General features: G+C 48.7%; 1 protein-coding gene across 1 annotated transcript in view; it reads left to right on the top strand.

Annotated features, from left to right (window-relative positions):
* Positions 1-7,249: 7,249 nt before the first annotated feature.
* LOC143367712 (neural cell adhesion molecule 2) overlaps positions 7,250-11,327 on the top strand; it is a 258,269-nt gene continuing 254,191 nt past the window's right edge. Inside the window, exon 1 of the mRNA XM_076809823.1 lies at positions 7,250-8,078. Coding sequence (XP_076665938.1) covers positions 7,955-8,078 — 124 coding nt within the window. The 5' untranslated portion in view covers positions 7,250-7,954. The remainder of the gene's footprint in view (positions 8,079-11,327) is intronic.

The following is an 11,327-nucleotide window of genomic DNA, read 5'->3' as shown; positions in this document are numbered from 1 at the left end:
GTTCCCCCGAATGTTAACTTACACCAGCACGTAACCTCGCAGAGGGGTTGGCGCGCCCGCCGTAGTTCCAACCCCCAGCAACATCGGAACGGTCTTTCGCAGACGCGAAACTTTCTTCCACGAAGAATTACTCCGTTGTTTACTAATCGTGTCCTCTTCAGCATACTAATGACTCTTCGGCTTACTTTCCTCCCCTAATTGCGAGTTCAAAGCGGCGGAGCAGCCCGATAATTCCGGTATTTTGTAATTAAAATGAGATCGGACGGTCTGGGAAGAAGAAGTAGGTACGAGAAGAATTGAGGTATAAAGTGTGGCCGCGAGAGAACGGGAGGAGATCACTTTGTCTCCTCCACGCGGTAGGCTGCAGGGAGAAAAAGATGTTATTACATCTGCAGCGAGATGTGAAGTGAGATATTTCCTCGAGGTGGATCTGTCAGGGCAAGCGGAACGAACGACCCAGCAAACTTCAACGCAATAAAGACCGTGCTTATGATAACGAGGGGAAGAATCAGCGGCCCGGGGTGCGCTCATTGAAAGTAACAAGTCGCGGAGCGCGAGAAGAGCGCGCTGGTTTTTCAAATTTAAATCACCATCCGTCTCTGATGGGCCGTGCCCGGCCCATTTGTTGGGAAGCCTCGCCTCTAAAGGAATTAGTTTTATTTACCACGTCGCTCCTTTTAACCGCGCGGCTATTAATCCTGTTGACGTTGAAATAATAGGCGAAATGTAAATGCAGGGAAATACTGCAAATGAAGCGAACTCTTTCCACACCCGCCGCAACCTACCCTCCCCGCGCGAGGCGCGCTTTTCTTTCCGCACAGGCACTTTTTGTATGCATGAGTTACGGTTTAAGTTTCGCGGGCAGAGCAACGTTAGCGAAACGGAGCCGAGGGGAACAAAGACACCCCCCAGCGCTGCAAGACGAATGTTTAAAACATAACGCGCCCGAGCGAATTTCACTCGCTGGAATATGAATTTTTACGATGCCCGTCGATGGAATTTGCAAGGACCTCCTGCTAGCTGTTGCTATTGCCCCGACCATTATCACCGTTACCGGACCGATTGCTTCGCGAAATTACTCGGCGCGGAAAAATTCGCCGCGTCCCGTTGCCCGCCCCTCGTTTTCTCGTGCTTTTCTTTCGGCCTCCCTTTTGACTACGGAATTCTTTATCGGCAAAGTTGCCGGCATACGGGAACTCGAGGATAAAAGGGCAGCAGAATGGGGGGTGGGAAGGGCGCAGAGAGGGCGATCGTATAAAAATTCCGAGGAGGCGAACGTCGATGGTGATCGAACAAAAACATATGTCATGTTTAAGCCACCGTTCTTCCCTCTATTTTTTTTTACGACGCTTTCACGCGCGTCCACGCTCGAGTCACAGGCGTGAAAATTCAAAACTCAAAGGGACTCCCTCCGTTTACCAGTCGATACTCAAACGAACGCAGTGTATTCCCTTTTCAAGTAGTTCTCGTCGAAACGGTAACTACAAACGCGGTTTGCACGTAGAATGTACGGTAAACCGCGGTATTGAAAACAAATTGAAAAGTTTATTCGAAGGGGATGAAGTCCCGCGGACGTAATTCTCCGATCCTTTGCTGCTATTCCTTTAATTTCAAAATTTCCTTGACAACGCAAGTGGCGCGAGATAATCTCGAATAAGCGACAAGAGAAGCAGAAGCAGAGCCGGCGAAGACGGAAAAGCGTGGTACTACTGATTCCCCGTCGAAAGATAAAAGAGGGAACCGAAGGGAACGAGGGATCAAAGCAAAATAGAGAAAAATCGGTGTGTTTCACTCTCGGTAATTGCACACCTCCCGCGTTGCAGTTGCGCGAGGATCGTGATGCAAATGCGGCCATAGTCAAAATTAAAGCAAATCCTTTTTCGCCCCCGTGCCACGCGAGCCAGCATCTGGATACGAATGGAATCGAGTGAACTTCTCAAAGTTCCCTGTAAAATGAACATTCATAGGCTCCCCGAGAGCTCAAGTATCGTTAACGAAACCCATTTCTGTTCGAATATACCCCTGGAGTAATGAAACTCTGATACAGTGAACCGAAAAGTCGCGGCAGCAGTGCCGTTTCAAATGAACGTCTATACGCCGCGCAAATGATCGGTTTTATCAGAAATACATATTCATAAAATTCAGAGTTACCATTGTCGAAGCAGTTCGTCGAGGAAATACGATTCCAGCCATGTTGGTTCGCAAGATGGTGTCGCTGCAAATGCGAGGACAGTGTATGCAGTGTATGAATTTTTTTTGAAGAAGCGGAAGCGTATCTTTTTACAAGACTTTTTGCGCTTAAGAGAGCAACATTTGAAGAACATTTGGTAATTTTTTCGTGGAAAAATATTTATGTTTATAACAAAATAACAAGCGACAACTAAGAAGCATTTTTAAAAATTTGGTTTTGTGGTGAGCATTGCCATTCGGAACCAGATTATCTAAAATCAAAAAAACAAAAAAGATTTCGTTAGTGTATTAATGTATCCTCAGGTTGATGGAGAGAATTTTCCGAAATATGAATTTAAAACAAAATGGCGACTATTTAAAGTTGAAATCCTGATTTTCCTGCAAAAATCACGCGAAAAAATCAGGATTTCAAATTTAAATAGCCGCCATTTTGTTTTAAGTTAATATATCGGAAAATTCTCTCCGTCAACCTGAGGATACATTAATACACTAACGAAATCTTTTTTGTTTTTTGATTTTAGATAATCTGGTTCCGAATGGCAATGCTCACCGCAAAACCAAATTTTTAAAAATGCTTCTTGGATGTCGCTTGTTATTTTATTACAAACTTAAATATTTTTCCACGAAAAAATTACCAAATGTTCTTTAATTGTTGCTCTTTTAAACGCAGAAAGTTTTGTAAAATTATACGCTTCCGCTTCTTCAAAAAAAAATCACAAATATTCGCCTCTTTTCGGCCGCCTGACTAGGTACAACCCCTTAAGCCCGCAGATCAAGCTCCCGTCTATGTACATATCATCCCCCTCCTTCCAAGTTAGGCCAGTGAAACAAGGCTAGCAGCCTATCGCGAGCATAGTGTCAGATTAATGCTGAAAGCCGCGGAGCAGAATCGCACGCCGAATGAAAAGTTTACCCTCGGCGCTCCGTAAATACAGCCGCGCAGCGATATTGACGAGGCAAGTACGCCTACAGCTGAGCGAAAGGGGGTGAAAGCGGTGAAAGGAGGCCATAGGACGATGCATTCATCCTTCAACGCAACGACCTCATTAACTCATTCATCTGGGCATGGAAGCAAGCCCGCGTACCGTCATCGAGATATATTATGATTACACCGAGTACACGAGCTTCGTTTCCATCGATGACTTCCTGATGCGCTCTTCCTCTCGCGTTCCCAAAGGCCGTTCCGTCGGCGGCGTTTCGCGCTGCTGGATTTATTCGCAAGGAGCGCGAGTGGGCGGAGGCGCCGGGACGCTGGCGCGATAGCGGAGAGCATGCAGACGCATACAGGCCGGCTGAGCGGGAAGGATAATGGGAGAGGCGAGAGCGTTTCGAAAATGAAGGGAGGACGGCACCTACGCCTGAGAAAGGGGGGTGGGGGTATCGGGAAACGATGAAGCGAGGGCGATAAAAATACTCGACGGAGGAGCGGAGGAGACGGAACAGTGAATCAGCGCGACGATAAACGCCGTGAGACGTGACCAGAAAGGCGAAAGGTCGAAGGGAGAACGAATGTGGAGCTCGCGGGGGTGCGCGGTGCGTCGACATTGGCGGGAATTTCGATCTACCACGTCGAGGTGCTCGGGGTCTCTCGATATCTGCCCGAGAGGCACCGCCGTTCGGGCATTGTTTCGGAGAATTTATATTGCACGCGAAGAGGAATAAACGAGGGGGAAGGCCGAGCACGGCTGCGCGCAAAAAAATCACGAAGCAGGCAGACAGCGGGGAAGAAACACGTGAGCAGTGTTACTTTGAAGTCTCGGTAGCAGACAAAAATTAAAGTCCAGTCGCAATTAAGCACGTTTCACTGTGCTTCTTGAAGACGAGTAGAAGAGAAGCATCCCTTTGAGCCTCGTCGAGTCTCGCTCCATCAGCATCGATAATTTCTTTTATCCACTCGCGCTGCTTGCTCTTTCTCCCATTCGCCCTGCTTCAACGCAGATAAGTTTTGCGGCGATATCGAGCAAAAATAGGACGCGGTGGAAGGGGGAGTTTCCGCGGGGCAAAAAAGCAGCGCCAGTGAAAACGGGGCGAGGCAAAACGAACGGATTAAGCAAACTAATTTATAGAAAAAAAGGAAGACGGCGCAGGGAAACGGAAGCCGGGGGTGTGGGGCAAAAGTACGATTAACGCGGCGAGGAGCTCGAAGAAGAGAGAGACAGTGTGAGCGGGACGTGAGGGGGGCGAATGAAGCTCGTGCACCGCATAAGATCAGAGAGAAAACAGGTGAATTTGTTTCTCTCTGTAATTAAACACCCTCGACTGTGCTTCTACTCGGGACGGGTAAAGGCTGGGACGTCGCTATATCTGGCATTAATATAAACGCAAACCTTTGTCACTCCCATTCATGATTCTCCAATATCTTCCCCTCGTCCCAGCCTCGCTTGCCCCTGGAAATTTTTGCATCCGGGCACGAGCGCGGGCACAAAGACGGCTTCTGCGCCGCGATAAAGGGCGACGAACAGGGGGCGAAATAAAAAGGAGAAGGCGGGATGGAAACAAGCGCGCGTGGACGGCAACGACAACGGAACGGGGACGTTCGTCGTTAGAAGGGAAAAAAGAAAGACCGAGGAGAGGCAGGAACACGTAGGAATTTGCATTCGATTCCCGGTATAATTGACCAGTTCGATTCGCGCCTCTATTCAAACGTCACCGGGGGAAAATGTCGCTTTATTTCGAATTAATAGGAATCCCGTCATCCGTCGAGCCGGCTCCTTCCTTTCTTTCCCTCCCCCTCTTTCCGTTTACATTCTTACGCTACCCTTTCATCTCCCCCGGGGTTCTGAAACCTCCCCGGCCAGCAGCGACCTCGATTTTGTTACGAAAGGAAAAAGAGCACGATTATAGGAGAGAAAATGGTACAAAGAAAGAAAAAACAGAGTGGGCGGGACAGGATGCTGGAGAGCGTCGGGGATACTGATGAAGCTGAGCATAGGGGTGGATCAAAGAAATACGGCGAACGGGAAACGAAGGGAGGAATTTATGCGATTAGCCCCTAACACCGACCCCCTTGCACGACCATACGTTATCAAAATTGGCAGTAGCTGGGTGTGTATCCCAGAAATGTGACCTAGATTATCGGGACAAGTATAAATCTGCCTTGAAATCTGCGGTGATAGAGCAGGATCGACAGTCTTTCCTCTGATCGCTGATTCGAGGCCTAAAAGACCTCCCTTGCAAAGGACCGTGTTCGAAAACCCTATAAAAGTACCCAAAACGGATTTGCCTAAGTTTTGCACATTAGTAAATTGATATTCGGGTGATCGATTCCACCCCTTACATTTGCCACAGGACCACAGGAAGGGGAGGGTGAGGGGGTCAAAGTGCGCTGGTCACCAAACGCATCGAAAGTCATAACTTTTGACTAACTCAACATATCGAGACGCGACTGGAGCCAAAAAATCACAAAAACATCAAGCTTTTCAATGATATAAGTTTTATATATCATATATATTTTTTTAAATATATTTTACGCGTTTTTTCGGGTTGCTCGTGTGCAGGAAATTCAAAAAATTGCATTTCCCCAAATAAGTATCGTCTGATTTTAATCAAAAACTCAGTATTTGCAGCTTATTTTGTGCCCTTTCAGGTGGTATGCGTCAAACCTTGGGGAAATATTTCGTTTTTGAAAAATAACATCAAGAATGCAGAGAAGTGTGTGTGCGCGGTGAAGTATTTGAGCTAGATGCATGTCCTATACAGGAACTAATTCTTTCATCGATCTGGAAGTGTATCATCTGCTTATAAACTACCTAAATTATATAATTCCACCGAGTTTAATTAGTTCGTAAGCGTGAAATGTTTTTTTATTCACCGTGCACACACACTTCTCTGCATTCTTGATGTTATATTTCAAAAACGAAATATTTCCCCAAGGTTTGACGCATACCACCTGAAAGGGCACAAAATAAGCTGCAAATACTGAGTTTTGATTAAAATCAGACGATACTTTTTTTGGGAAATGCAATTTTTTAATTTTCTGCACACGAGCAAACCGTAAAAACGCGTAAAATATATTTAAAAAAATATATATGATATATAAAACTTATATCGTTAGAAAGCCTGATGTTTTTGTGATTTTTTGGCTCCAGTCGCGTTTCGATATGTTGATTTAGTCAAAAGTTATGACTTTCGATGCGTTTGGTGGCCCGCGCACTTTGACCCCCTCCCCCTCCCCTTCCTGTGGTCCTGCGGCAAATGTAAGGGATGATCAATTTATTAATGTGCAAAACTTCATTCAAATCCGTTTTGGGTACTTTCATAGGGTTTTTGAATACGTTCCTTTCATTGAGATTACACGTCGCGGAGCGTGTAACGCAAACCTAAGTCTGACCATACCTCGAGATATCTACTTCAAGTAGAACAACCCGAAGGAGTTTCATGGCTACTTGAGTCCCCACTCTCGTGAGACCGGTTCCCTCTCCCAGCGATTCAGAAGCTCCACCAAAGGCGCTGAACGGACCATAGTAACTGCTTAAGCAGAGAGGGAACGCGAAGGTCAAAGCGAGCCCTCCGCCGCAGGGTCAAAGGAGAATTTTCCCGCGTCGCGTGAACTTACGCTCGGGCCGCGTCGCGATACAGGGAATTAACATAAACCACCCCTTCCCATTTCTCTCCATTCACTGGCCGCCTTCTTTCCTCGAAACCCCGGCGTGCAGCGCGACAGACTTGCCGCGAGTAGGCGAGAAAAGCAAACGTCGGGTGAAAGGGCCTCGGCTGGCGTACACGGTGAAAGCGTGGCAGGGCGGAAGGGAGACAGCGCGATCGACGCGTCGCTGGCGAGAGCGAGGGCAGAGCGGTGCGTTCAATACGCATGCGAGGTAAAGCATGCGCGCGGGCGCGTGCAAGGGGGGCCTCTTTTCGATCGACGTAGCACCACGAAGTCGTGGTCCTCGTCCACCAGGACGACGACGCCGGCGACGATCCGCGACGTCGACGTCGGCAGGTGGCCCGGTCGCAGTGGTGGTGGTGGCGCCCAGTGGTGTCACACCGGTGCTTGTGGTCGCGCTGGTGGGGTTGGCGCGCGTAGCGGGGGAAGCGCCGGTAGTGGTGGCAGCGGGCACGACAGTGGCGACTCTAACGTTCGCCGTGGCAGCTGAACGCAGCGGTGTGTGCACCGCACGGCCCGGTGCTGATACACGGTGCGGGTGGCGAGCGAAATCTCGCTCCGGTTCGAGTGCCGCGCGCGTTACATCGCTCCCGTTCGATGGTCCCGACTCCTTCCTCGACGAGGTTGAAGCAGGACGGATCGTCGACGCGACGAGAGTAAACGGTTCCAGTGAGAAAGTTTGAAAGTCCGAGCCGGCCCAGAGGGGACGAGAAGGTGTTGGAAGAGATCGGGGTAAAGAGAGGGTAGAAGCGTGTGAAAAGGTGGTAACGCGTGCGACGGTGATGAAGCCGTTACTATCGTCTCGGTGGTGATGATCGTAAATTACGTGCCGCGGTCGACGAATGTTACGAGAGTGATTTGAAAGTGCGCGTCTCGCGTCGTACAGGGTTTCCGCGGCCGCTGTCCTCGGACCTGTCGTGCTGGATCGGCTGTTTTTCTTTTCTTCTTTGTTTTGGTGTCGATTCGTCCGCGCGACCCTTCGAAGTGTGCGTGCGAAGGGAAGATGCGTGAGAAGCGTGCGAAGGACACAGGGGATACAGGAAGGCAGACGCCGTGAACGGGGAGCCGACGTGTGACGGGGTGATTCTGGGTGGACGATGCCGTTCGACGATAATCGGTTGCTATGATCGAGCCGCGGAGAGTTCACGTGGAACGATCATGATTTACCTGAGGCTGCACGTCGGGAGGAGTCTATGGTGCAACGCGACTGCTAGGCACTGGAACGTGTTCATCGTGCCGCTCTTCCCACTCTGGATTATCGGCGCCTTCTGCGTGAAAGACAGTGAGTAACACTTCTCTGCGGGAAGACGCTTCGCAGCGCGTACTCGGTGCGCTTAGAGTTATTTAGTTATTAAAGTCAGTTAGGGTTGCACAGAGTAACGAGCGCGCGTTATTTCCTCGGAACTCGACACCTCGCGGGGGACGTGGCACCGTGCTAGTTAGTTTATTGGTAGACGTCGATGCGCATAGGCGCAGCATCAAGAGGAACTATTAGAAGTACCAACTTAACTATTCCGGAGTTCGCACTCTGAACTCGGAGTGCCGCTTTACTCTTCGGACATACTTCAACCCCTTTTCCGCTTCAGCAACTTTTCAAGCAGAATTCCGCAGCTACTCCGAAGCCTGGCTGTATCGTTTCGGTATTTCTTGATCGTTAATATTTAAGCTGGGGAATCCCCGTGAAGCCAGCGCCGAGGATGGCAATGCGAACTGGATAAGCTTCTGATGAAAGGGTATCGTTCTTTTTGAACCTTTGGCGCGCCACTTTCGAAGGCAAGCGGGGGTACGTTTTTCCATCGCTTGGGGTCGATCCCTGCTCCTTACTCGATAATCTATCGGCCACGGCTTCAATAATCTCAGCCGTTCTCGTGTAAGACTTCGTTTGCCTGGCTGAAGAAGTGGCTAAGCGACATCGTTACTTGAAATTGCTCGTGGAAAGAAAGCTCCGCGATGCTGGAAGGGCGAAATGGGAGGAGATGATAGAAGAGCGTGAATTTTGAAACGTTACCCCAAACCTATATGCCTCTTGCTTTACTTTTGGCAGCCAAATATATTAACAATCGAATCGCTGGCCGATCCAACGTTAATCGTATTATCTTTCGTCAAAATTGAACTGGTTAGTTCTATCAAATACCTCGAAGAATTATTGCGTCGGTTGATTTAAAGGGGGATTGCGCCTCGTTGGGCCGAAAAATAGATAATTCTTTGCGAATTTTTTGTACAAAAACGGTTCGACAAGTTAATTTGAGGTTTGACAGGCTGTTCTATTGTATCTAGAACTATTGTTCTGAATTTTTGTGTGGCGGTGAAAAAAAAAACATGGCAGATACAGAGAGGGCGTTGAAAAATAATCGGGTGGCCCTGGCGATGACGAAAAGTACTGTAAGGGTTATCCGAAACACAAAGAGGAAAAAAGATTCTTAAACTATACGAATGTGGCTATGGATGATGGTAGATGCATTAAGAAAAATAAAAAAATGTTAAAATGGCAGCCTTTTGAAGAAGATGAAGCGCCCTGATTTGAGTCTGGGAAAGGTTTTCACTCAAAACCGGGAAAACTTCTTTAAATAAAAAAGCAGCGGTAACAGATACCGTAATAAATCTACTACCAAAGATAGCCACATTCACATAGTTTAAGAATCTCTTTTCCTGTTCGTGTTTCGGATAACCCTTACAGTACTTTTCGTCAACGCCAGGTTCACCCGATTATTTTTCAACGCTCTCTCTGTATCTGCCATATTTGTTTCCACTGTCGCACAAAAATTCAGCACAATAGTTCTAGATACAATAGAACAGCCTGCCAAATCTCAAATTAATTCGTCGAACCGTGTTTGTACAAAAAATTCACAAAGAATTATCTAATTCTCGGCCCCACAGGGCGCAATCACCCCTTAATAGGTGATTTCCAAGACGATCTTCGGTTTCTTATCGCAAATGAAAATGGAGCACAACGTGTTTCGAATGAATTTTTCTTCCTCTGGTAGGTGATGAGTTAGGGGATGAGTTGAATCATAATATCATGGATTTCGATCAAATGAAAACTCTTCGGACAAATAATTATTAGACAGCCTAGAGTTTCCACTGTCAGCCATTTCGACCTGTACCCACCGAGGATTAATTAAGATCCCGCGGATCGATCGAAGCTCGCCACTGTAATCGGCTCGAAATCATCGCGCCAGAAGTTCCCCCGCGCGTTACATATTCATCGGGAACGGTGGCCGCAGTTCGACGTGGAGCGCGCTCGCGTCAGCTCAAAAGACAACTTTCCACTTTGACAAGGGACTCCTGGTCGCGTATTAAGGCCTGCACCCCACCGCGTATGCGGTAGCTAACCCCAGCTGAACAAGACTGGAACCGGACGATTGGCCCCTCTTAGTTTGTATTCAGCTGGTTTCTTGGCGCTAGCAGTGCACGGACGTGGCTCGAACGTCGCTTTCACAAAGGGATGCTGCGAGACGAAAGCGCTTCGATTCCGTGGCGTCGCAGGCTCCGCTCGGAGCTGCAACGTCGTCGCGACCGAACTCGAGCGATTTGCGAGCCGTGGGACTCGCGGTGCCAAGAAAGCAGAGAGCTTCCGCCAAAAATGTACTCTTCCCATCCGAGAGACAAAAAAACGAATGGTGTTTGCTCGGTCCTGCTCCGTGAATCGCAGCTCGTTCGGCTGCCATCAGTTCCTACTTTCCTGCGAGGTCTCCTTTCGTCAGATTCCTCGTTCTGGCGTTCAGGTGCACTGCTCCCATTACGTACAAGTATAGCAGACGGTGGATGCTGAGCAGTTGGGGGTAGCTACCAGACGGAGGCGCGAAATTTCGATGGGGCAACAGCTTCGGTTGGCTGGCCGTATCATAAGTCAAAAAGTTCTGACAGGTGTCTCTCCGCCGTTTACACGTTCATCATCGAGCGAGGCTTCTCGCAACTCATCATACGGACGGATCACGTCAGACCGTTACGCCGTGCTACACAACTCTGTCAGGTTCATCCTGTGGACAAACAGATTCCAATCTGTCGCCTGTCGACCGTTTCCTCGAATTTTAAGCCGGGCTTAGTCGAGCTCGCCACGCTCCGCTAATCGCAATGCAAATTCACCGTCCAAAGATCGCTCCATTCGTTATTTGCCCCCGGATTTAGGCCTCTGGCGTGGGCCTAGCGCACTTCGTGCACGAGCTCGGGGTCGAAAGGTCCAACTGTGGGCTGGGATCGTTGCCTTCACCTATTCCTACTCGATTTACTAACTAAATCAATGGCAAGAGATCGCATCGAACTCTTTCCAACCACCAAGTGGATCTCCGGTGAATTAATACCCCCCAAACGACCAAAATTCCACGTCAGCATCGTCGCAAACATCGATGATCGAACAGTCGGCACGAGCCAACCGTGTCTCTGTTTCGCTTCCACGGCGGAAACATCTGTAGCAGCATAATCGTCCGCGGTAATCTTATTATCGTATAACTAGAGTAACAGGGATTCCCGCGGCTACGTTATCGCGTGTTCCTCCGCGAACGTTCGCGCATTATTCCAGCAATTCGCGTAT

This window comes from Andrena cerasifolii, chromosome 4 (assembly GCF_050908995.1).
Source record: "Andrena cerasifolii isolate SP2316 chromosome 4, iyAndCera1_principal, whole genome shotgun sequence".
NCBI lineage: Eukaryota > Metazoa > Arthropoda > Insecta > Hymenoptera > Andrenidae > Andrena > Andrena cerasifolii.
The sequence above is the reverse complement of the archived record's forward strand: the minus strand, read 5'-3'. Positions and strand labels throughout refer to the sequence as shown.